Source organism: Lontra canadensis, unplaced genomic scaffold (genome assembly GCF_010015895.1).
Source record: "Lontra canadensis isolate GAN:19392208 unplaced genomic scaffold, GSC_riverotter_1.0 scaffold180, whole genome shotgun sequence".
In the NCBI taxonomy this organism is placed as follows: Eukaryota; Metazoa; Chordata; class Mammalia; order Carnivora; family Mustelidae; genus Lontra; species Lontra canadensis.
Window position 1 is genome coordinate 1,885,142 of NW_022631174.1, and position 26,540 is coordinate 1,911,681.

At 48.6% G+C, this 26,540-nt stretch overlaps 1 protein-coding gene across 1 annotated transcript in view; it reads left to right on the forward strand.

Annotated features, from left to right (window-relative positions):
* Nucleotides 1-472: 472 nt before the first annotated feature.
* Nucleotides 473-26,540, forward strand: part of PITPNA (phosphatidylinositol transfer protein alpha) — a 39,160-nt gene continuing 13,092 nt past the window's right edge. Inside the window, exons 1-10 of the mRNA XM_032846709.1 lie at nt 473-719; nt 4,591-4,621; nt 9,872-10,017; nt 13,916-14,007; nt 18,779-18,786; nt 19,853-19,927; nt 21,597-21,680; nt 24,235-24,312; nt 24,449-24,559; nt 25,385-25,507. Coding sequence (XP_032702600.1) covers nt 700-719; nt 4,591-4,621; nt 9,872-10,017; nt 13,916-14,007; nt 18,779-18,786; nt 19,853-19,927; nt 21,597-21,680; nt 24,235-24,312; nt 24,449-24,559; nt 25,385-25,507 — 768 coding nt within the window. The 5' untranslated portion in view covers nt 473-699. The remainder of the gene's footprint in view (nt 720-4,590; nt 4,622-9,871; nt 10,018-13,915; nt 14,008-18,778; nt 18,787-19,852; nt 19,928-21,596; nt 21,681-24,234; nt 24,313-24,448; nt 24,560-25,384; nt 25,508-26,540) is intronic.

The following is a 26,540-nucleotide window of genomic DNA, read 5'->3' on the forward strand; positions in this document are numbered from 1 at the left end:
GGATCAAGTCCCACATCGGGCTCCCAGCTCCACGGGGAGTCTGCTTCTCTCTCTGACCTTCTCCTTGCTCATGCTCTCTCTCACTGTCTCTCTCTCTCAAATAATAAATAAATAAATAAATAAATCTTAAAAAAAAAAAAAAAGAAGAGCATTTGAACGTAAATTTGGTTATCGTTAATGTTTCCTTGGCACAGCCTTTTCCTGGATCTCAACCCACCACACCGAAGGGACCGTGCGTACAGGTACAGAACACTCACACCTAGGTCCCCACCCGACACCTTGCTGTCTGCCCCGCGAACGGTCCGTGTCTTGAGCCTGCCAGGAGTCCACCTCGGACCCAGAGGCCGAAGCCACGGCCCATTTAAAGACAAGGAAGGGGCGGGTCCGAGAAGGCTCCTCCTTCGCACTGAGGTCAGCGCGCAGCGCTGCGTGTGACGCTCTGGTTGCCGCAGAGACGCCCCGCCCCCGCGCGGCGCTGCGGAACCGGAGCTCCGGGCGGCGTCGGCAGCGGCGCGGGAGGCGGCAAGGCCGGGGCAGCAGGAGCTGGCGCGGCGACCGCAGCGAGAGCGGCGGGGACGGAGCAGACCACGACGAAGGCGCACAGGCAGCCGGGCCGGGCCGGGCCACGGGGAGAGCGGCCGCCGGGAAGCGGGCGGGAGGCCGGGCGGGCAGCGGGCAGCTGCCGAGCTGCGGAGCGACATGGTGCTGCTCAAGGAGTAGTGAGTGTCCGGCGGGCGGTGCGGAAGCGAGGAGGAAGGGAGAGTCGGGGATGACGACCAGGGAGCTTGAGGCCTGGCGGAGGGGATGCAGTGGCCGGACGGGACCCGAGGGGATGGAGAGCAGTGGATGGGCTGTTGGGCGGCCCAGCAGGGGCTGAGGGGACTGTGAGGGCCGGACAGGGCCTGAGGTGGGGCCAACGGGGATAGAGAGATACGGACAGCTCCTGCGGTGGGGCCTGAGGAACCGTGAAGGCCGAATAGGCCTGAGAGGAGAGGCCAAGGGGACAATGAGGGCTGCACAGGGCCTGAGATGGGGTCAAGGGGACAGTGAGAGCCAACAGGGCATGAAGAGGGGCTGAGGGGATGGAGATGTGGGACGGCCCTACGGTGGGGCTGAGGGACGGAGGGGCCCGCCAGAACTGCTGGAGTGGCTGAGGGTACTGGCGGGAGAAGGAGGAGTAGGCTTCAGGGACCAAGGAGCAGTTAGACAGCTTCAGGAATGGGGCAGAGATGATAGGGAGGAGTGTGAGGGGAACCTGGAGTATGAGGAGTGGCTGCCTTAGGCATCCGGGGAAGGATTGGATTTAGCGCACCTAGGAAAAGGAGCAGGGAGTTAGGGCCAGGCTTGGGTGACAGAGGAAGGGTCTAAAAAGATAGCAGAGGGGACTGGTGGCATGACGTGGTACCCAGGTGGTAGGTGCAGAGGAGGAGGTACTTGGAAAGAAGCTTAGGATGTTTGCTTGGGACCTGGGGACACTTGGGTGAGGAATCCAGAAAATATCGGGGAGGAGCTGATTTGTGGGAGTTAGAGTGATGGAGAAGGCTGTTAACAGGGTAGAGGGAATATGTGAATATATATAATAAATATATATATAGGAATAGGGTGTGGGGGACAGGGGCAGCCTGCCTCTAGAGCATTCTTAGTCTTGGTGCAAAGAGATAGAGAAATTGCTTTGAGAATTGAGAAGGTTCCCATAAAACCGTTAATTGATGAAAGACAGTGAAAGGTGAGGGAGTTTTTGAGTAGTGACTGGGCTGGGAAACTAGTGACTTCTGGTAGGTGTTGCAGGGAGATAGGCTTGCTCCTGAAATCTAGGGGATTAGATGACAGGGTGGGATGTTTAAATTGCTAAATCTTTCAAACACTAGCTAACGGATCACTGAAGCTCATGACTCCAAGTAAACATTTCAAGATTTTTTTTTTCCCCCAAAGAGGAGAGATTGAGTGTGTATGTGCAGAATTTACAGTGAAGCTGCTTTGCTAAAGAGGAGGGCATGTGGGCAGCATTGGGTCAGAAGCCCAGAAGTCCAGAAGTAGGAGATGTCGCGGTAGAGAGCAACTGGTAGAACTCCGTTGGTACCCAGGCAGGTGTGCAGAGGGCACATTGGTGTCCATTTCGTCGCTGAAGGCACTTTGCCCTATTCCATCTGGCTTGCTCCTTGGAGGTGTTTAGGACATTTAGGACACAGTGTGGAACTTTGGATAACAAAGGGAGCAGAGATCCAGGTGTCATCCGAGCTTGAGACTTCATCTGAACAGCATTATTTGGAAGCCCCTCGACTTCTAGTTCTTGACATCCTTGATGCAGAACTTGGAGCTTTATATGGTGAGGAGGAAGAACCTTGGGATCCTAACAGGAAGAGGGAGGGGTACACTTTGGATTTTATTATTTATTTTTAAAGTATTTTTTAAAAAGATTTTATTTATTTATTAGAGAGAGAGAGAAATAGTGGCAGGGGTGGGGGGAGAGAGAGAGAGAGAAAAAATCTCAAGCAGACTCTATGCTGAGCACAGAGCCTGATGCGGGGCTCGATCTCAGGACTCCAAGATTATGACCTGAGCTGATATCAAGAGTTGGATGCTCAACTGACTGAGCTACCCAGGTGCCTCAGCACTTTGGATTTTAGTCTTGACCATCCAGACAACAGGCTTTTCCCATTCTCCTGATCTTTTGTTTCCTGTTCCCAAATGGATCCTAGAGTCTATAGAAACCTGTAGTTCTATGAAGAAGGTTAGTCAGGAAAGGGACCGTCAGAAGAGATCTGAGTGAGTCTTGAAGAGAGGTCCTTCCTTCCTATTCTTTGTTCTTCTACCCTTGAAGCCTGCCAGGGAACAGTCCAAGGTGCTGGGGATGCAGAGCCTGCTTGGCATCTGCGTTTCCTTCCTGCCTGACTTGTGCTCTGTGTGTGCATCCTGGGGCAGGGGACGGGGAGGGGGGCATCCAAGCCACTTAGCCATGGCTGCAGCGCTGCAGCTCTGGGAAGGGTGGAAGTGAAGGTCACAGTGCAGTGAGCACAGCTCCAGTCTCAGCCCAGCACTGCCCCTGTAGCCCTATCCTTTGGAATTGCACTCTATTGCTGCTGAAGTGGTTTTGCTCCTAAGGAGCCAGGGACAAATGTCTGGGCGTGCGGCTGTCATGTAAGCAACCTCAGAGCGTCCTCTCAGGAATTGGCTGATGCTTGTCTCTTTGCCGGTGGGAGACTTGGTGCCCACCAAGGGCCCAAAGTTTTCCCTATTGGTTTTTCTGACACTTCCTCTAACAGGATTCTCCTTGATTTGATCTCTGCAAATTCTTGGATGTGATCCTTACTGCTGTTCTTGAAGATAAAAGGCGTATTGTTTTCTAGGAAGTTTCTTCTGAGGGTGCAGAAATGGTGGCCTCCCAGTTGAAAGTGTTTTTCTACACTGTTGGCTTTTTCTAATGGGAGGAGGGCCCTTGTGGCAACATCCAGTAACCTGCAGGATTTGTGTTATTGGAATCATTCTGGTGGGGGGCGGTTAGAAGGCAGTAAGGACTCGAAGCCCATTTTGTTTTCCCTGCTATTTTTCTGCTCTGTGCCTTGCCTTTAGTGCGGTGTTTTTCTCAGACCCCTGTGTGCTTCTTGCTACCTGGGGGAGCTTCGTGGATTTAGAAAATACTGAGCGGAGTGTTTACCAGCCTGGAACATGGATCCGAGTTGTCAGAACCACTGCATAGGAAGGACAACATAGCAGCTCACGCTTCACCAAGCGTGCAAGGTGCAGAAGGCTCCAGTGGGGCTAAAGTTTGGGAACTGAGAAGCTAAGCTCGGGAGCTGGCATGATGTGTATGAATACGTCCAAGTGGTTTTGACTCAGGTCGGACTTCATGGCTTTGAACTGGGGCTTGACTTGCTCTGCCACCAGCCCTCATATGTCTGTGGAATTCCAGCTGGTGTGGGACCTTGCTGGCCATGGCTTTTCTGTTGGGTTCCTGGTGGTACCTCCACCAATGGGTGTTCATTGAAATGGAGAAGAAAAAGAAAGCAGTCAATTGGGGAGCCTTTGGACAGCCTCTGGAGGTCAGGACACAAGTAGAGTGTCCGCTCTTGGTGGCTTTGTGACAGTAGCTTGTATTGCAATGCCCTGGCCCAGAGCAGAGATAGTTGGTGCATGCTCTTAGCGTGATTAAGCTTCGAAGGAGCATGACCCCGTCCTAGCCTCCACCTTGAGGGCATTGTTAGGAGATGGGGCCCATAGAGATGAAATCCCCAGGGCCTGATTCTTCAGGTCTCTCTGACTCCTCATTGTGGCTTCAGAGTTTGCAGGGACAGGCCCTTGTTTTGCTGCGAAGGATGTTAGTGGGGGAGAGGGAGAAAAGGACAGCTCCAAATGTGAGTCAGAGGCCCAGGAAGGAGCTGGTAGAGGAACAGGTTTGCACTGAATCATAGGGACCTGAAGGGCATAGATGATCCTGCCTCAGAGCACTCAGGGGGCCATTCTCTGCTGGGTTTTTGACAGTGAGTATATGTCACATGTAACAAAACATTTAATAGTGTTCTAAGATGATGCTTTAAGAACCTTGGGCTGCATTCAGAGCCTGAAGTTGATACTGTTTTCCCTCTCTTGTAGTCGAGTCATCCTGCCTGTGTCTGTAGATGAGGTAAGTTCTTTTTCTTCCTTTTTATTCATAATTGTATGTAATTGCTTGTGACTGTTGGCTAAGTTGGGCTCCAAGTGGCGCACACTCTTCGTGTGGCTTTCATGGTTGTTCTAACTTATAGATAATCAGTACTTGATGAGAATTTTCCTGGTGCCACTTTCTGTCGAAGGAAGGCACTTATTTATTTATTTTTTTATATCTGCAGCCTACCTTAAGCTGTTGGCCTTTGGGGACTTCAACCAGAGACCAAAGGAGCCCCTTTTACCTGCTAGGACTGTGCCCATTTGGGGACATTTTATTGAGAGCATTGAGTGTGTGAGGGGATTTCTGGGACCTCCATGACACAGCTGGGAAGTGTGCATGGCTCTCTTTGTTGTGCAACAAACTAGTAGGGCAGGAAATCTCCGAGGCCCTCCCTAGCCACATTCTAAGTGACTGCTGGGAAGACCAAGGCCCAGAATCCTTTTACAGAGGACAGGGAATAGCAAATGGGCTTGGCTTGCGCTCTGTCCTTTATAGTGTTAGGCCCCATGTTCCTATGGGGACCTGGCAGCATTTGCCACCAGAAGGTTCATAGGCCACGCTGACTCAGAATAGTCTCTTGGACAGCAGAAAACTGTCATAGGGCCTCCCTCATCCCACCCTTTCTTTGAACTTCCTCCACTCTCCTCTCCTGGTGTAGCCTATTCTTTGCGCGCGCGCGCACACACACACACACACACACACACACACACACCCAGCTTCCAGCCAGGCTCCAGTTTGGGTGAAGTTTTTCAGCCAGTGTGGTGACCTCAGTCATCGTCTTTCCTGTGGTGTCAGCATGAAGCTCCTGTGATAACTTACACTCTGTTCCAAATATGAAATGGACCTTTGAAAAATGAAATCAGGCCAACAGAGCCTGCAGCACACCTCAGATGAGACAAATATCTGAGCTTTCTAACCCCAAAAGGGGTGGGCAGACACTGGATACCTGGAGGATTGCCTCCTGGTGGGCTACACATCTGGTAAGAGCTGTGAAGATCTGGGGGAAGGAGCCTGAGGCAGGCCTTGAACACGCTCTGAGAGTTTTGGGTGAGGGGCATAAGGCAAATGAGACTGGGAATCTTGGGAAAGGGCCTGGAAAGGAGAGGTGTTGCTGTCCCTGGAGACACCTGACATGGACCTGGGCCCTGGGAACCGTGTGCTTAGGCTGACAGGTGTTGTCTTGGTCGTGGGGGGGGGGGTTTCCTGTTAACCCACCTCCTTTGGAGGGGGCCTTGCTCTCTTTGGGAAAAATAAGAAGTGGTGATTTTCCAAACCATAGGAAGTGGTTTGGAAGCAGGAAGGCCCAGCATGTCCCTTGCCCTAAAACTCCCCTCTTGGGGGTCCAGTAATTCTCTGCTGTACAGTGTCAGGGTAATCCTACCCCCCAGGTCAGGAAGATGTCTCCCAAAACTCAGGAGTACCTCAGTGTGCATTTCGGGGTGGAATGGACATTTCACAGGGAGTATCTTGAGTGAACAAGGATGGAAATGCTCCTGCGATGGGCCAATCCAGGAGAGCCAGCAGTGTTTGGGAGCAGTGTTGGCTGCTCTGCAGGAAGCCTGGAGATTACTTATGATGGGGCCAGGCATGGAGGAAAAGAAGAACTCACCTTGAGAGCATCTGCAACTGGCAGTTTGTTTGCAGTATTGAGGAAGTGATGGGGAGGGGTGAACAGAGCCTACAGGGTAAGCAGAAGCTTGGGAAGTAAGTGCTGGTTAGGATTCATTTTTCTGCCTGGGAATGGTCTACCTGTTCTCAGCTAGAAGTCACTGATGAGAAAGCAAGTGCATGTCCTGGGTAGGGGGAAGTAGGGGCTGCTTTTCCAAGACTTTTTATTTTTAAGTAATCTCTACACCCACCTTGGGGCTTGAACTTAAAACCCTGAGATCAAGAGTTGCAGCTCCACTGATTGAGCCACTTGGCACCCCGGAGCTGCTTTTCTGATGGCTCGAACCTTAGTTCCAGAAGATCAGAAAATCTTGAATGGGGAAGCCAAAGAAGAAACAAGTTAATGATCAACCTTTTCAGTCTTTATCAATAGCCCCTTCCTGACTCATGGTTCCCATGGGAACAGCCCAGCGTCAGTGACTGTGGGATTCACTTCCTAATCAGAAGGCCTTGATTTGAGGCCCTCAGGGCTGGCTTTCTTGCTTGCTTTCCTTCCTTCCTTCCTTTTAACATCTATTTATTTATTTCTTTAATCTCGACACCTAATTGTGGGGTTCGAAATCGTGACCTTGAGATCAAGAGTTGCATGCTTTTCCCACTGAGCCAGCCCAGTTCCCCTCCTCAGGGCTTTCTGATGTAGGCTGGGAAAGAGAAGAAAGAGAAAAGAGAAGGCCATGGTTTTATAACCATCCTGATGGTCTGAGTCAATATTTTGGGATGGAATTAGCTTCTGTCTGGCAGAAGCCTTTGGCCTAATAGGGCATAGGGCTTCTAGGCATTTGGCTGCAGAGTGAGAAAGTCCAGGCTGTTTGACAAGGGTGTGTCCACCAGTGGTTCCTGGCTTATGTAGGCCCACCCTCTTCCATGTACCCAGAGCTGGTTTACTTCCCATTTCCAGAGACGTGTGGTACCATCCCCCTGTGTACCCTGTCCCGACAGGGTCACGTGGGTGGGACCAAGAGCTATGCTGTTTTTCGTGCTGCTGTTTTTTGCCAGGGTCTCAGGCCCACCTGCTGCATCTTCTGGGCTCCCACTCCTAGTGATAGGGTCTCTTTTTTTCTTAGTTGAATGTCTTAGTTCTTTGGGCAAGGGCAGGCATCATTGTCCTAGACCTGAGGAGGCTGCAATCCCCATCTTGTCTCCTTAGGGCTCTTTATCTGATGTAATGATCTGACCCCCAGCCCCATCTCAGTGTGGCTGCTTTCTGCTTTCCCAGGGTATGGAGCCCCTGTGCCAAAAGTGTCCCTCACTTGGAGCTTAGGGAGGCCAGCCTTACTTAACCCCTTTGGATTAACAAAACTGCCTTCACTTGTCTCATTGGGATTAAAGGATCAGAATATCAAGAGAGATTAAAGGGGGAAGATGCCAGCCCAGCAGACTGATCCTCTTAGAGCTTGCCCTCTGATTCCTGCATCTGATGAGGAACCAAATGAAGGGGATTAGTCTTTGCCTGAGCGAGCGCACGCACACACACCCCCCACCCCACCCCAACCAAAGAGCAGCACTAGCCGACAACCCACTTCCCTCCCTTGAGCCCTTTCTTCAGCCTGCTCTCTAGGATTGCTGAGTCAGTGGTTAGGTGTTCTTATGACTCTTCTCTAAAACACAACTAACATTCCTTCTTAGGATCCCCTTGCTTAGCCAGACGCTGACCCACTTGTTAGGGGTTTTCGTCTCGCCTCAGCACCAAGGGCTGGACCTGGAAAGGCATAGAGACAGTTTGGTGTTCCCTGGGGACATCAAGGCAGCACTGATGTTGCTTAGAATTAGCAAGGTCAAGGTGACAGGCTCCCGCCCAGATGTTCCTCTCTATGGGATTAAGTGAGACGGGATCCCTTGCCTGGGCCTTTCCTTGGCAATTTTTTTTTTTTTTTTTTAAAGCGAAGGTCAAGCAAAGCGTTATTCCGCGCCAAGCATCAAGAATCAGACCAAATGTTCAGGGGGCCGCACCTCTTACAAGAGAGGGCGACCTTTCCTTGGCATTTTGTGCCGGGTGTTTACTTTGGAAGTTAGGGCTTCCTCAGTTTTATGGTGAAGAGTGAATTGTCCTGGCGAGTGCTGCGTCCCCTTTTGGACTTTGCCCAGAAATTTCCCTGCAGCGCTTGTGAAGCTGCCCAGGAAAGGAGGCGTCCGAGTTTGAGGTGCAGCAGCCCCGGAAGCCGCCATGCCCTTTGCTCTTGCAGACAGTCGTGTCAGCGGTGCTGCCCAGAGATGCAGCCTCTCCGGTTCCATCTCAAAAGGAGAAAAACCCTTGTCTGTCCCTCCCAGGAGTCCCAGGAATTTGGGGAGGGGAATGTGGAGGGTGAGGAAAAACCTCTACACCCCCAATGTCATCCAGTCCCTTTTTTTCCTCATACTCTCTAAACTTGTACCTGGTGGCACTGGCGGTAACAGGGAAAATGCATCCTTTGGTGTAGATGTAGCTTCCTGCATTAACCTTCGCTGTTCATTCTGTCTTGTTTTCTCTACCGAACAGCTTCCCTCCAAGAGCAGGGAGTAGAAGGACCTGGGCAGAGCTCAGGTCATCGGTCCTAACGCTGAGTTGTCCTGAGGGGGTTAGAGGAGGCCAGTAATCTTGACCGGTGACTTCCCAGGGTGGCCTATGACCCAAATAAAAGAAAACTAGATTCTTGCCATCTAGTAAGTGCCAATGCAGAGGGTGCACTTGTCAAATTGGGATTAAAGGTACATACTGTGGGGTAGGAATCTGTGTTATCCATAATGGGAAATAGGGCACTTGCTTCAGCCCTGCCAGGATTCTGGAAAGCATCTGGAGGTTTGGTTGCCTGTAAGAATGTTCTCGGAGCTGCTAGCAGGGGGGGCGAGCTGCACAACACTGGAGAAAGAATAAGTCGATGAGCCAGGTTACAGCAGAGATTGTGGATTTCACAGAGCAACTTTCTTTAACAAGAAGTCATGTGTTAGGATCTGTTTAAATGAATGGGATAAAGAGAATTCTAGCAGCCAACCCAGATCTGGTTTTAGGGTCTTAATACCAGAGGCAGATTCAGGGGAAAAGCTACTTTGGACCCTATTGTGTGTTCTCTGGATAGTGGTGTGAGGTTAAGTATATTCACCTGCCTCCTTAAGCCTTGATGGAGGATGTAAACATGGGAGGGAGGAAATTAAACACATCTGATAGGGGGCGCCTGGGTGGCTCAGTGGGTTGAGCCGCTGCCTTCGGCTCAGGTCATGATTCCGGGTCCTGGGATCGAGCCCTGCATCGGGCTCTCTGCTCAGCGGGGAGCCTGCTTCCTCCTCTCTCTCTGCCTGCCTCTCTGCCTACTTGTGATCTCTGTCAAATAAATGAATAAAATCTTTAAAAAAAAAAACAAAAACACATCTGATAGCTAAGGAGAGGCCAGGGAGCCGTGTTCATAGTTGCTGTGGGTAGATTTGGGCAAGGTCCCACGTTGGAACTGCAGAACGAGGGGGGCGCGTGGTGGTGGGAGGGTGGATCCCAGAGTGGTCCCATTGAACAGTTGCTGGCAACTGGATTGTGTGCGCCTGGTGAGAATTGTGCCCTGACAGTAACTCCTGTGTCTCTGTGTCTTTTAGTATCAAGTAGGGCAGCTGTATTCTGTGGCCGAGGCCAGCAAAAATGAAACAGGGGGTGGAGAAGGCGTGGAGGTCCTGGTGAACGAGCCCTATGAGAAGGACGGTGAGAAAGGCCAGTACACACACAAGATCTACCACTTACAGAGGTATGTGGCTGAGCAGCCAAGCCAGAAGGCAGCCAGGTATTGAAGTGGAGATCGTGGATAATGGGGGGTGTTTCCAGGTTATTAGCTGATTACTCAGGTTGCTGTGAGAGTGGGTGTGCGTGACACTTCTTTGCTCACTTAAAGGGTTTTTATTTTTTACTTTATTATTCTTTTTTTTAACACTTGTCCCAACCAGGCTCCTAGTCCCCAGAGATGGTGGTATTTAGTTTCTTAGTTGTTTGTGAGTTTAGGGGTGTGTGTGTGTGTATGTGGTGTGTGTGTATGTAAGTGGGTGTTCCATTTTCTTTATTCTCTGATGTACCTGAGATCAGGCTATGCATACTGTTCTCGACTTTGCTCCTGTGTTACCTGTCCTCATAGCTGCCTTCCACTGTCAGCGTATTCTGTCCTGTTCTTTGAGAGGACGCCTGGCATTGTGCTGTACAGGTGTGCTGTGGCTCGTTTACCCCGTCCTCCCCTGACGAATGTTTATAGTCGTTTCCAGATGTTGACATACAGCATTCCCGTGCAATGCCTTGCACACAAATCTTGTGCTGTACCTATGTGTGTAAATTTGGAGTAAATGCTCCTAAAAGTGAAATTATAGGACAGGTAGTATTTTAAATTCTGATATTGTAAAATCAGTCACCAGAGAAATTTTGGTACTTCTCTGTGGATCAAGGGCATGAATGTTTAAAAATGTTTAAAAGTGAGTCTGATTTGTATCCCCAAATTTATAGCAAACCACGCAAATGTGCTGAATCTCTAATTGAAACAGTAATATTTCAGTAGACTATAAGCAGCATTGAAAGCCATAATAAACATAACACCAGCTTCAGGGCGCCTGGGTCGCTCAGTCGGTTAAGCATCTGCCTTCAGCTCAGGTCATCATCCCAGCGTCCTCCGACTGAGTCCCACATCGGGCTCCTTGCTCAGAGGGGAGCCTGCTTCTCCCTCTGCCTGCAGCTCCCTCTGCTTGTACGCTCTCTTCCTCTCCGACAAATAAATAAAATCTTAAAAACAAAACTACAACAACAAAAACCATACACCAGCTTGAATGGAAGTTGAACCAAGCTAGTTTTAGAAACTATCCAATATGGGAAAAAATAAACTTGATAAATCTTTAACTGTGGTAAAACATGCATAACACAGGGGCGCCTGGATGGCTCAGTGGGTTGAGCCTCTGCCTTCGGCTCGGGTTGTGATCTCAGGGTCCTGGGATCGAGCCCCACATCGGGCTCTCTGCTCGGCATGGAGCCTGCTTCCTCCTCTCTCTCTGCCTGCCTCTCTGCCTACTTGTGATCTCTGTCTGTCAAATAAATAAATAATTTAAAAAAAAACCATGCATAACACAAAATTCACCATTTTTACAACATTTTTTTTAAAGATTTATTTATTTGAGAAAGAGAGAGTGTGAGAGCAGGGTTGGGGGTGGGCAGAGGGAGAGAGAATCCTAAGCAGACTGTGCTGAGCGCCAAGCCCGCTGACGGGCTTGATCCCAAGACCTCGAGATCATGACCTGAGTCAAAACCAATAGTTGGCCGCCTGCACCACCCAGGCAGCGCCCCCCCCACTTTTTTTTTTAACACCATTTTTAAGTTCAGCGACTGTAAGTACATTCACAATGCTGTGAAACGTAAACCAGGATCTTAATTTCTAGTCACTGAACTGACTAGAAATGAAACCAATTTCATTTTCATTTGGGAAAATCCCTGATTTAGTGTCGTCTAGTGCCCTGGAGCTGTAGAACTGCTCGGTGTAGAGGTCGCGGATTTTGTGAGAGCTGGAACCAGGGAGAGGGCAGCACCGTGAAGTGGGGGATGTCTCGCCATGATCCCATTTCCTTGCCATTGTGCTCCTTGCCCTCCGTGTCTCGTCTGCATCCTCCTCCGTCCCTCCTCTGCGTTGACTACCAGCCAGCCAGTCCTTACTGAACCATTAGCAGCTGATTCGAATAAGGCTCAGGACATGCCTATCCCAAGTGCATTTGGGGTTTTTTTTTAAAGAGCACTTTGCAAACAGATAGTGAGGTTGGTAGAAGGGGCCACTTGGTTCCTTACGAGTCAGGTGGTCCAACCAAAGTGTCTGAGAGGAGGTCTGTACGTGTAGAGGGTGGGACTTGTCTTACCCTCTTCCTTTATTTTATTTTATTTTTTTAAAAGATTTTATTTATTTGATGGAGAGCACAAGCAGGCAGAGAGGCAGGCAGAGAATGAGAGGGGGAAGCAGGCTCTTCACTGAGCAGGGAGCCCGATGCAAGGCTTGATCCCAGGACCTCAGATTATGACCCGAGCAGAAGGCAGAGGCCTAACCCACTGAGCCACCCAGGCACCCCTACCCCCTTCCTTTAAAGAGAAGAGGTAAACTCTGAGCTGCCACCACCACTCTTTACTTAAACCCAAAACCCTCAACTGCAAAAACCAAATCAAAACCAGCAGTGCCAAATGCCTTGAGCACCTCTCCTCGTTAGGATCAAGGCCTTCCTGTCAGCCATCTAGCTGCTGCAGTCAGAAACATGGGTTCCCCACCCCGCCTTCCTCATCCCTCATATCAAGTCCTTTTGACTCCAACTCTTTCAGTACCTCTAGTGCTTCCATTTCCTTCCGTCATCTCTTGCATGGATTACTACAGCAGCCTCCTGACTGCTCTCCCTGCTTTTCATTTCTCTGCACAACTTCGAGTGTTCTGTCCAAAGATAGATGTGGATGGTTTTCCTTGGGATCCTTGGGATCAAGTCCAGACTCCTTCATGTAACTTACAAGATCGTTTATGACCTAGCCTCTTCGTGTTCTCTTATATTCCCTGCCTCATAGCTTACATCAACTATTCCAGATTTATCTCCATTTCTCCCAGCTTTTCCCAACCCACTGCCATCCTTTTATTTAGCTCAGTCCTACTCATTCTCTACTCTGTATGTTCATTTAATTCTTACTCTCCCTAAGGAGCCTCCCCACGTACCATACCGCCCACACCACGTTCTCCCCATGCTCTGCCCCCCAGAGCCCAGTGCTCACCCACTGTGGCACACACTTAAAATGGTGCTGGCCTCTGCCTGGCTAGGTAGACTCCCCGCTAGAACGTAAGCTCCAGGAAGTCAGGATCTATGTCTGTGTGATTTCTGTAGATCTCCTCGTGCCTGGCACACAGGAAGACTTATTTTGAATGAGTGCGGCAATGAGTGAATGAATCTCAGAGGGTTGCCCTGAGTGTCTGGATTGGCTCTCTGCCGGGCTTAGCTCTTTCGTCTTAGGCCTCAGGCGCTTAAGCTGATGAGATTGTTGGAGCCTACTAAAGACTGTATAGATTATCAGTTAAGAACTAAGGAAGAGGAATAAATGCATCTTAAAAAAAAAAAAAGGCTCATACTGTACGTGCTGTTCTGTAACCTGAGACAAAACGAACTGAATGGAAGAAATATTTTGTCCTGGGAGGCAGATAGCCCTGAGACCCTCCTGGCCTCCCAGAACTGATGACAGCAGATCAGATCATCTTGGTCCCATATTCTCAGTCCAGTAGCCAGTCACTGTGGTCCATAAACCTAGCCGGGTCCACTCAAAGGTATCCCATCCTTAGCAGCGTGTAGTAGAAGGCCCTGGGCCCGGTGAGCTCGGGAAAAATGGGTCATGATAATGTAAGGACTGATAAACCACTGCAGGTAGTCAAGGGTCCCAGCTGCTGTCCTCTTCCCAATGGGTGGTGAGATGCTGGGGCGAGTTGTGGGTGGATGTTAGTAGGCAGCTGTAGCTTCTCACACAGAGGAGTAACCTGCTTATCTCCTGGAGACTTGTTTGCCAACCCCGCTGAAGAAGAGGGAGCTATGGCCTGAAGACTGTGATGTACCAGCCCATCGTCTTCTCTGTTTTCCATTTCTCTTTGTAACCACCTTTTCTTACCACAGCAAAGTGCCCACATTCGTTCGAATGCTAGCCCCAGAGGGAGCCCTGAATATACATGAAAAGGCATGGAATGCCTACCCTTACTGCAGAACTGGTAAGTGCAGACCAGGCCAGAAGCTGGAGTAGGGGCCCCAAGCTAGATGGGAGGGTGTGGTCAAGTAGGTCAAGTAGGGGTGGCTGTGAATTAGGGTTTTGTGTTCCACCTCCATTTTCCAGAGTAAGTCAATGAAAGGATGAGCTTGGGGACTACCCCCCACCTCAGGCTGGTGGTGAGTGTCACTGTCGTCTAGTCGAGTTTGGCAACCATCTGGGGGGGGAACCGCCAAGTAGTCACAGCCTGAGATGGCACAGAACCAGCCCATCTTGGTTGGGTCAGTATAATAATGATGACTGTTTTCGCTGTTTACAGAAGCAGTGTTCTCTGTTTAAATTGTGGAAAATACATACAAACAGAAGAAAATAATCACCCAGGCTGCTTCCATTTCTAGATAGTCAGTGTTGACATTTTGGTGTCTTTTTATCTATTTCTTTTTTTAATGCTTACGCGTTTATCTCCAGGCACATTTTGAAGACAAATTTTAGATCAAATCATACTAATTCTTAAATTGCTCATTTTTTATTTAGAATCTTTTCCCTGTCACCATAGAGTCTGCTATTTTTTAAGTTTGTAATGTCTGCATAGTGTTCCATCCTGTGAGAGCACTGTGATCTTTCTAAACCACTTACTTATTGTTAAATATTGAAATTTCCAGTTTAATGTACTATATCTGGGTTTGGCTTAGAAACCAGCTTTGAGACCAAGGAACTCTTGAAAGAGGCAGTCATGGGAAAGGACCTAAAGGGTGATTTTCTTGCCCTGGGAGAGGGCCAGGCCTGACACCAAGAAAACGTAGTAACGAAATCCTGATTTTTTTTTTTAAGATGTTATTTATTTATTTGACAGAGATCACAAGTAGGTGGGGGGGTGGGGGGGCAGGGTTCGCGGGAAGCAGGCTCCCTGCTGAGCAGAGAGCCTGATGCGGGGCTTCATTCCAGGACCTGATCATGACCTGAGCAGAAGACAGAGGCTTTAACCCATTGAGCCACCCAGGCGTCCCCAAAATCTGATTTTGTTGGGAAAAAGTTGGAATAAGCCCAATTTTTTTTATGACAAAGGATTTAGAAACAGCTATCCCCTAAATATATAACACACAGAATATACATGCCAGATTTGTGGGGTAGGAGACAAAGAGGAGGGAGTTCACTGCTGAGAGCCCTGAAGTGATGGCTTATGAAAACCAGCATATTCTAAAATTTAAGGTGGGAGTAGAGGTGGAATTATTTTCTTAATCTTGGCTAGTCGTCTTCTTTTTTTTTTTTTAAAGATTTTTTATTCATTTATTTGACAGACAGAGATCACAAGTAGGCAGAGAGGCAGGCAGAGAGAGGAGGAAGCAGGATCCCTGCCAAGCAGAGAGCCTGATGTGGGGCTCGATCCCAGGACTCTGGGAACACGACCTGAGCCGAAGGCAGAGGCTTTAACCCACTGAGCCACCCAGGCGCCCCTTGGCTAGTCTTCTAACTAGAATTTCTGGAAAGGAAAGACTTGAAGGCAGAGAACTTTCTATTCTAGACCTTCTGGGATTTCCTTTGAGTAGTTCAGACTCTTAGCTTTTTAGGCTTCCTAGGTCTTGAGGGCTAATACTGATCCATAACCTCAGAGGTCCCCTAGAATTTGACTGTGGGTTGAGTGACCTTTCCCCTAGACAGCCCACATTTGTCGGCATAGACAGTCTGGCTCTGAGGCCCTCCTGGCAGCCTCTACCTCCGTTTACTGTTACACTTGCCTTACTTGTTGGACTCCCCAGACTGTACCCGATGAGGGTCCTCCACCCATGTAGTCCTTATCCCATGGACTTTGGGAACGACTAAAGTCTAGAGCAGTAATCTCTCTCTCTAGTCCTCAGTGGCCCTGCAGAGGTTGAAGCACCTGGTGTCAGGAGATGTACAATCATGGATGGAACCTGGGATGTGTAACACTTAGAGTTTCACTGACGTAGCTGAAAACGCAAATGTCACTACTCCCCGGACATTGAGCAGGAAGTTGTTAAATTCTTGGAAAAGAGGCACATGCTTTCTTAAGACAGTGTGCACTGTGGCTGGGTGTGTCTTGTCTAGGGCCAAAGGTGAATTTTCTTTATGTCCAGGAGAGTTGCCATTGAACATGTGTCATAAGAACCTTAAGCAACTTGGCATAAGGGAGGCAAACTGACAGCTGGACTCCTCCATGCCTGGATCAGTGTTCTGCATACAGAGCTTTTGCCGACGGAGAGATGCTGCCACGCCTCTGTCCTCTGTGTAATTCTGGAGAGAGCGTGCTACAGCCAATATGGGCATTTTTCTAGACGCCCAGTGTTCCTTCACATACCGTCTTGATCCTTGGCCGAAAGAAAAAAAAAAGAAAAATATAATTTCTAAATATTCAGTGAAGAGGAGAAGCAGGGAGTAGGGGAGGGAAGGTTGGTTTCCTCAAGTGGGTGCTGACCTCACAGTGAGAACCCTCCATCATACAGAACGGGTACATTAACTCTTAGATCTGCTTAGTTAGACATCGATCGCTCTTTCAAAGTCAGAGATAGGAATAAGAAGGCTACTTTCCAGTTCCCTCTGGGGATTGATGGGAGAAAGGTCAGTAGTTCAGACCCCTTTGCGTGGCAGAAGTAGATTAAAGTTTGAGGTGGGAATGGATTAAGGAGCATAGGGTAAAAGTCCATGTGCCTTTTAGAAGGCTCTGCCCTCACTCTGAGTGGGACAAAAACAGATTTGTGATACTTTGTGCACTATCTGCTTTTTCTGTCCTCTTACTTCTTTCTGTTTCTTTCCTCCTGATGCCAATAGGTTAGGACAGGACGGAGGTGGTTAAGAGGAGGCAGGGCCTGTGAATGAAAGTAAGAAGAGGGAAATAAATGTTTCTCCTCCTGCTTCTCCCTCTAACCTTAACCCTGACCTAAGTACAGTCTCACTAAACATTTTTTTTTTTAATAAAGATTTTTATTTATTTGACTCAGAGATCACAAGTAGGCAGAGAGGCAGGCAGAGAGAGAGGAAGGGAAGCAGGCTCCCTGCTGAGCAGAGAGCCCGATGCGGGGCTCGATCCCAGGACCCAGGGATCATGACCCGAGCCGAAGGCAGAGGCTTAACCCACTGAGCCACCCAGGCGCCCCAACATGGTTTTAAAGTACCTTATTAGTCTTATTCGGAGAGCCCTATTTCCCAACTGCAAAGGATTTCCTGAGACACCCCCCACCCCACCCCAGTGTACCTAGGGTTGCAGTTTAAAGAAAAGAAAATGGTCTGAATGAAGAGGTGTTGGGAGGGACAGTAGGCAGGACTAAAGAAGACTGGGGGAGATTGGTCACCCAGGTTGGCATTAAAGGCCAGGGAGAGTCAGCACCCTCATAGGTTCAGAAGCCTAGTTCATCAGAACTGAGTGGATCTTTTTCTCAGGGTCCAGGAAAGACTGATGTACAAAAACCCCAAATGCCAATATGTTAAGTTATACTGAAATACAGAATTACCAATGACACTGGGTAATCCTGTTTGACGCTTAAGGATTAAGGTGTTCTTCCCTTGTGAGCTCTTCTCCTTGGGAAACCGGAGTAGAGTCAGAATGCCAACATGCAGCGGACATGCCTATTGGTTTAAATGATCAGACTCTTGTGTCCGTTGGTGAGCATATTGCATCCCTACAGAGGCCAGACTAGAAGATTGCTTGGAAACATGGGTTCAGAGTCTGGTGGTTAGTTGGGGGAACCTTAATGGCTCATGTCCTCAAGCCGCATCTGGCTGACCCCGCGGTCTTCGTTCTAGAGATGGAGCTGCTGCTAGACGAGCCGCATAGGCAGCCGGAGGCTCCGGCCGTCAGTGCAGCACAGGAGAATTGCGGACCTGGCCCCGGTGCCCTTCTACTCAATGAATATCATGCCCACTGTTTCCTTCTTTTGTTAACTGATTTTCTCCAAGCTGATAGTGGGGCCATTACTTGAGTAGGCCATGTGGTTATAATCCTAACCCAATGCTTTCTTGCAAGTACCTTTCACTGCATACAGGGAAATGACTAGTAGTTTCTTGGATTGTTTCTCCACAAGGTGGACCTTATCCCTTATGTTTCACTCTTCCCTCTTCTTCATCTCAGAGGTGACCGTAGTTTCAGCTTTGGAATTACGGAGTTTGACCGTTAGCCCCATAAACTGTCCCACATGGCCGTGTGGCATCTGTCAGAGACTGAGATAACTCCTACATTCAGAGGGTACAGAGTCATCTAGGCTGTTGTTAGGAGGAGAGCTGGGTTATTCCCCAGTGACATTAGAGCTGTAGTCATTTTCTCTGATAAATAATTGAACCGCGGTTTCCGAGGGGTCTCATTACAACGAGCAGGAGCACAGAGGGTGCAAGGTTTGGTTACAGTCAGAGGAAGAGCGCAGCAGGCAGACGGATAGTGCCTGGCCGAAAGTGCCCTCTCTGGGCTCCGGGAGGCGGCGGGACAGCAGGTGATCCTCTGATGGCAGAGTGGCAGGTCCCAATGCTTCAGCGAGCCAGAGCCGGTCCCCTTTCCTCACCCAGCTTCAGAGAAGCTCGGGGACTGATACTGGCATCACTTTAATGATATTCCGGATTGGGTCTCTTGGCTTCTGTAGGGAGGGAAACTTGAGGGTTGGTGCATTTGAGGAACCAAATGCCCCCACAGGGCTTGAAGGGCGGTTGTGGACAAGCCCTGGGGTGTGGAGAACTCCTTACTGCCATGGTGCCTGGGCTCAAGGGGCAGATACTCATTCACCCTCATTAATCTTTTTCTTTCTTTTTTCCATATCCTTGCCTTGGAGCAGTTATTACGGTAAGAATTCGGGGGAGCTGGCAGGTGGGTGTCTGTGTGTTGGGGCGGGCATTGTAAATGATCTATAAGAAGAGAAGAAATAAAAATGTCACCACACTGGAGGTTCCTGGGTATTTGTGTCTGTCAGCAGACCAGTGCTGTTGAAGCTTCATCCTCTTGCTCCTACTGAGGAATCTGTTAATTTGCAAAACGGCCTCTTGCTTTAAGCTCCATTAGCATGTGGCTTTGTAGGTCCAGCGCTCAGGACCATGGGGCTCACGTGTGCAGGATGATCCGAGACCCTCCCCTGCCCTTCCTGTGCCATACCTTCTCGGGGTTTCTGAAACCAGTTCAGCTGACCCAGTTGTGGCTTCCTCACGGGTGCAGCGGTGGACCCCAGGGAGCACTGTCCACTGGCAAAATAGAGAAGTCAGCAAGGTGTCTTTTCTTTGTCCACCCCCGTGTCATTGCCCCTTCTCTCCACCCTTCTTGGCACCCTCATCCAGGTGTCTGTCCCTGCTGCTAAACAGAGGTGGCTTTTGCCAGCCTGATTCCGGCTGAGGAGTTCGGAGGTTCATGTGTGCCCCTTCGAGGAGCACCACATTTTAAAAAGAACTAAGGGAGGAAGCACCGGGGATTCGGTAATGAGAAGAGAACTTCAGGCCTCGGCCAAATGCTGGCTGGTGGATGGGGTGCTGGTGAACCATTCCTCCTCAGGTTAATCATTAGCTCTCTGGGCGAAAAGCAGGATGGTCGAGTGGTTAAACCTGTGGATTTCGAAGTCGGACGAATCTGGTTTTGAGGCCCAGCTCTGTTATTGTCTCTGCGGCCTTGAACAAGTCACCTCCCACCTTTGAACTTCCCTTGCCTCATCTGTAAAAATGAGGATAATATTACTAGACCTGTCACAGGCTGGGATGAGAATTGAACAAGAGAATGTATGTGCCCCTAGCGTATTGTGGGCTCCTAGTCAAGTTAGCTATTCCTGTAAGGGAGAGCCCGGAGTCTCTCAACCACCTGCCCTCAGTGATGGGAGATGGTTACTCTCCAACTTTGAGGCTAGTGACCGTGTTTTCCCCTCTTGCAGAATGAATACATGAAAGAAGACTTTCTGATTAAAATTGAAACCTGGCACAAACCAGATCTTGGCACCCAGGAGAATGTAAGTAGCTCTTCCAAGAGCCCAGGGACTTCCAGGCTACGGGGTGGGGTCTTGAGGCTCTACCCATGGGCTTCTTCTTCCCTGTCCCGGGGCCATCTCTGTGGTCCCGTTTTAACAGCCTGTGCTTAGACCCTTCCTACCATCATGGGATTGCTCTGTCTCCAGTTTGCAAAACATGATCCCCAAAGATTCCTTCTAGGGCCTTCTCGTAGAGCTAAGATTGGTCTAAAATGCAACTCTTGGCACAGAGGAACCATATTTTAAAACATGAAGATTACAGCCTCTATAGAGCACAATGAGAACTCCTCAATTCTAACATGCACCTGTCCTTTTGACCTCAGCAATTCCACACCTAGGAATTTGTCATGTAGCTGTCCTTCCACAGGTGTGAAATAACTTAGCCACAAAGATATTCATTGCAGCATTTTCCTTGTAGCCAAAGATGAAAAACAGTGTAAGAGCCCATCAATAGAACACAGTTAAACTGTGGCACTGCCATACGGTGGCATAGTATGTAGCTGTTAAAAAGAACCAGTAGAAAACAGCCTTCAAGATAAAGTGATGCAGAACCATGTGTGTGCTACCATTTGTATGAAGAGAAAAATCTGTACATGCATGTTTGTGCATGGAATCCAGTAGCAGTGACGTTCCTTGGGAGGGGCCAAAAAGTTTTTTTTTTTTCTTTTAAAGATTTTATTTATTGATTTGACAGAGAGAGGCACAGCAAGAGAGGGAACACAAGCAGGGGGAGTGGGAGACGGAGAAGCAGGCTTCCTGCAGAGCAGGGGGCCTGATGCGGGGCTCGATCCCAGAACCCTGGGACCATGACCTGAGCCGAAGGCAGACACTTAACGACTGAGCCACCCAGGCGCCCCAAGAAAAAGTTTTTAAAAGCATCAAAGTAGGGGGTGCCTGGGTGGCTCAGTTAGTTTAAGAGTCCAACTCTTGGGCGCCTGGGTGGCTCAGTTGGTTAAGTGACTGCCTTCAGCTCAGGTCATGATCCTGGAGTCCCGGGATCGAGTTCTGCATCAGGCTCCCAGCTCCACGGGGAGTCTGCTTCTCCCTCTGATCTTCTCCTCGCTCACGCTCTCTCTCACTGTCTCTCTCTCTCTCTCAAATAAAAAAAAAAAAAAAAAAAGAGTCCAACTCTTGATTTCGGCTCAGGTCATGATCTCAGGGCCGTGGGATCAAGCACTGCATTGGGCTCCAGGCTGAGGGCAGAGTCTGCTTGAGATTCTCTTTCCCTCTCCCTCTCCCCACTGCTCACATGCATGCATGTGTTCACACCCTCTTTCTGTCTCTCTAAATAAACAATAAATAAATAAAATCTTAAAAAAAAAAAAATCAAAGTAAGCAGTCTGTGGCTAAACAGGCAGTATGTCCATGAGTGCTTGTAGTCAGTCTTTACAAAGAGGAACACATGGAAATAACACAAGTGCTGTAGGCAGCCCTGCGTGTTTGGGCCTGCTGAAACCAGAGCAGTAGTTCTCACACATGTATCTACTTAAAACCCTCCTCCCATTCCTTTGGATAACTTTGCATGTAATTCTTTACTGGTGGGAATCTCACGTCTGTGGCTACGGGAATAGCTGATCCTGGGTCTTCAGTCTGGATAAAGGGTGCTTTGTAGCTGACAAAAACTACACCATGGTCCTGTTTGTTCCTGCAGGTGCATAAACTGGAGCCTGAGGCGTGGAAACACGTGGAAGCCATATACATAGACATTGCAGATCGAAGCCAAGTACTTAGCAAGGTAGGAACTATTTAACGAGGTTGGCGGCCTTTGAGATGCAAAATGACTTCTAAGTGTCAGGGAAACCAGGGAACCGCACCCAGCTTGGCTCAAAGGGAAGTTCTCTCTTGGCTGTTGTTTTTTTTATCTTTTAAATTAGAATTAAGAATTCTCTTATCTTGATTTGGGGATTCCAGCAAGAAGATACTAGACTGTTTGGCCTCTGGAAATATCACCAGACAGTGTAGGTGCTAAGGATAATTTGCTCAGCCGAAATGACACTTAACCTGAAACTTGTTCTCAAATTCATTTTTTCCAACCCAGTCATTAAAAAACATTCACTGCCTGACTGTTATGTTTGGAAGACTGTGTTCTGTGGGTTCCGTTCCAGCAGAATATATGACAAGTCAGATGCCCTCCCCTCAAAAAGTTGGTGGTGGCTTCTCGAGTAACACATAGGGCAGCACACGCCTAGAAAAGGACAGTCTCTGCTAGACCATGAACTTGGAGAGAGCAGGGGCCAGGTCTGTCCGGCTCGGGGCTGAGTTCCTAGGAAGTATTTCTTTAGGCAAGGAAAGGTTAGGTTCCTGCTCATTTACTACTCTTCCTATTCGACAGAGGCCTGTTGGGATCAGGGCAGAGGAATTTGGCTCTCTGCCCATTGGTGGGGAGTAAGTGTTTGCTCTCCATGTCCCAGGGGTATGATACTTCTTTCCTGGAGTCACTCTCTCTGTGCTTAAAATATCTTGATTTGTGCATTTCCAAGAAGATATGAAAACTGTCTTGTGTTTTCCTTGCCTATATCCTCACTTCCATCCTCAAAAGTGAGTGGGTTTTTCAAAAAACTTTTTATTTGAAGTATAGCAAAGTGAATATATCCCAATTATGTAGCTGGATGGATTTTCTCAAATTGAACATATCCACATAGTTCTCAAGCAGAAATGCTAATGGAGAGTATGACTCTCTGTGTATTTTGTCAACTCTAGTTGTTTTGTGTGAGTAGAGAGAAGCAGAGGTGGGGAAGATCTAATTATTTGTTTCATTTGTTTAAGAATAGTCAACACAAAAGGTTTATTTTTTTTAAGTACACATAAATCATCTTTTTAGCTTTGGGAAATACTTGATGACTTGTGTGTGTATGTGTGTGATTTGTTTTCTTCACTATTTTTTTAAGTAGTAACCATAGTAAGTTTGCCTTCCCTGAGCCTCTATTAGCCAGTGCAGAAGAAAAACCAAAGATTAAACTTTCCTTGAGGCTGATTCACATACAGCATTGGCTACATTGTAACTAGGTGAATTGAGGCTGACAATAGTACACAAGAGGATAGGTTCTATACATGGGACATTCCCAGTAATGATTTTATTAAACAAGTCCGTTAACTCTGACTTGTTTTATAGTCAGAGTTATATAAAACACTCTGGCCGTGTTTTATAGTCACCCGCAGAGGTTTAAAAAACAGACTATGCTGCCCTTACCTGCAGATACTCTTTTTTTTTTTTTAATGAACATTGAAATTTAATCAAATAATACCTAACACTTTTGAGTACTTACACAATTAAGAGATGATTCAGTGCTTTTCAAAAGGATCTGTTGCTCTGGTTCTCTTAACAGCAGTCTTTGTATTGCTTTTATTTTTTTTTTAATTTTTTAATAAACATATAATGTATTTTTAGCCCCAGGGGTACAGGTCTGTGAATCGCCAGATTTACACACTTCACAGCACTCACCATAGCACATACCCTCCCCAATGTCCATAACCCCACCACCCTCTCCCGACCCCCCCACCCCGCAACCGTCAGTTTGTTTTGTGAGATTAAGAGTTTCTCATGGTTTGTCTCCCTCCTGATCCCATCTTGTTTCATTTATTTTTTTCCTACCCCCCAAACCCCCCACGTTGGCATCTCCACTTCCTCATATCAGGGAGATCATATGAGAGTTGTCTTTCTCCGATTGACTTATTTTGCTAAGCATAATACCCTCTATTTCCATCCATGTCATCACAAATGGCAAGATTTCATTTCTTTCGATGGCTGCATGGTATTCCATTGTATATATATACCACATCTTCTTTATCCATTCATCTGTTGATGGACATCTAGGTTCTTTCTATAGTTTGGCTATTGTAGACATTGCTACCTGCAGATATTCTTACTTGCTGGATTTGAGGTAGAGTAGCCCAGAAATCTGAATTTTGAAAAACTTTTCCTTAATAATTTGGGTGCTTATCCCGGTTGAAAATCTCTGTCTTAAACAGTGGAAATATGTGCCTACTCAGACAGTCCTGTGACACGTTAATATGGGTAACATTGAAAACAAACGATGGCAGAGAAGATCACAGCGCTTCTCTGAGGCAAATGTAAACCGTTATGTATCGTGTTTATAACATTTTCCCATATTTTCTCTACACCAGCAGCTTCGAGACTGGTATGAAATATACTCTCATGGAAAAATCTAATCTCTGTCTCCCTCCCTTTCCCTCCCTCCCCCTCCTTCTCCCTCTCTCTCCTTCCTACTCCCTCCTTCTTACTCCCTCTTTCCCTTCCTCCCCAACTCCAATTCTACAACTTCTTTCAGGATTACAAGGCAGAGGAAGACCCAGCAAAATTTAAATCTATCAAAACAGGCCGAGGACCCTTGGGGCCAAATTGGAAGGTGCAGTTCACACCCCCACCACCAGGGGGCAGGGCGTTGCATGGGCAGACCTCTCCCCAGGGAGGATGGGCAAAGGGAGAATCGGAGGTCGGCCCTCTTAGTTACCTGTCTGCCTGTATGTGTGTCTCTAATACAGCAAGAACTTGTAAATCAGAAAGACTGCCCGTACATGTGTGCATACAAACTGGTTACTGTCAAGTTCAAGTGGTGGGGCCTGCAGAACAAAGTGGAAAACTTTATACATAAGGTAAATGACCAGGGTGAGGCCTCCCCTGTGTGTGTGTGTGTGTGTGTGTTGGTGGGGGTGTAGTTTGCCCAACAAGAGAAGATCATACAACCCACATGACTTGTGTCCAATGATGGCTGACATCAGAATATTTCAGCTTGAGTTCCCTGACCTCCACTTCCCCTTTCACTTATCCGTCCTACAGCTTTATGCCATCTATCCAGGGGCACCACATGTGACAGGGAAGGAAACTGAAGTTAAAAAAAAAAAAAAAGGAAACAGGAAGGGGCTTGCTATGACTGAACTGCAGATAAAACTCAAGTCTTTCTCTTTTTATGAAGCCAAAAGGCAAGAGGTTCTAGGAGCCAAATTCTCCAGTGCCCCGAATTCTTGAACCAGATAGACGTAAGGCATTTTTATAGCTTTTTCTCTGATGTGTTAGAGCCTCATTCTTGGGCCCCCTTTCATAGCTGCTGGCCAGTTTTAACCTGGCCTTGGGCTCTAGAGACAAGAGGGACCGTTGGCACAGTTGTTTCTGGGCCTTGGCTGACTCATGAGTTCGTAGGCTGCCTATCTTGGTAGCCTTTTGGGCACAGGGCCTAGCTCTGAGGTAGGTACCTGTACTCTCCAGGGGGCTTCCTCCTCCTTGAAGCAATACCTATTATCACATGAGGACAAAAGTCACTGACCTTTGGGACCTGTGGGCTCATTTGTGTAAGCCAGCCAGACACCTCTTCTCCTGACCTCTTCAAGAAAGTGGGCTTAGTAACACGGAGATCATGGGAGGGGAGCTGCAGCAGTGGCCTCTACCTTCTGAGTTCTAACTAGGTCCCCTCCTTTTTGTAGCAAGAAAGGCGTCTCTTTACAAACTTCCACAGGCAGCTGTTCTGTTGGCTCGATAAGTGGGTTGACCTGACTATGGACGACATCCGAAGGATGGAAGAAGAGACGAAGAGACAGCTAGATGAGGTAAGTGGGCTCCTGGAGGAGACTGGGCTCCCGGCTCTGTGAATCCATGAAGGAGACTGCCCCGTGGGGCTGTTCCTGAGGGCACCGCCTGTGGCTCGAGGAACATATTCGTGGCTGCGGGAGTAAGGTCTGGTGCCAGGTAGTTGAGAACCGCGAGGACTAGAACAGCTAGTGCTCTTGGACTGGCAGTCTAGCCGAGGTCTTGGCGTATCGAGAGAGACAAATATGGCAGTGTATGCCGCATGCCAAGGGAGTAACTCTGGGGGGTTGGGGAAGTCCTGCTGGGCTGCAGTATTGGAGGTGACTGTGGGAGGAGGCAGGCTGGCCCAGGGCGTGAGGACCGTCCATGCCCCCCACGGAGGACAGCAACAGCTCAGCCACAAATAACTACTCTGTAAGGTTGTTTTGAGCTCTTTTTAGAGTTTGGACCCTTGGCCCTTTGTGGTGGGGGGGGGGAAGGAAGTGCTTGGCATGGAGCCAAGGAGGAGGGCTGTCTGCTCCATGGGAGCTGAAGGCCTAATGCTCCTGCCTCATTTGGGGATGCTTCTCTGTGAGGCTAACTCTGAGATCGTCAGTAAGGAAGGTTTATGTCCTTCCTGTGTGTGAGGGCACCATTCTAGGGCTTTTACCCACACCATCTCCAATGATCCTTGCCATACCTGTGAGGAGACGCCACTGTTCTTGCCATCCTCCGATGAGGAAGGTAGAGGCTCTGAGAGTCCAGCTCCGTGCCCAAGGTCATACAGCCTGCAGGTGACACAGTCAGGGTAAGAGCCATAGCTCTCAATCACTTGGCTTCTCTTCCTCCCTTAAATGCCATCTGGAGCCCTCCTGCCCTCTCGGGGCTAAAAATAAGTCAGGAAGCTCTGTTTCATAATTGCCATCCATTTCTCCCTCCTTGCCCTGGGTGGGTTGGCCTGGAGCAAGACGTCGGCAGGCATCACTGTGCCCAGCCTTGCCCAGCTCCCCAGCAGTGCCTTGGACAAGACCCCGGCCTGACTGCCCGCGGTGCCCCCATTTCATGGGGCTGGTC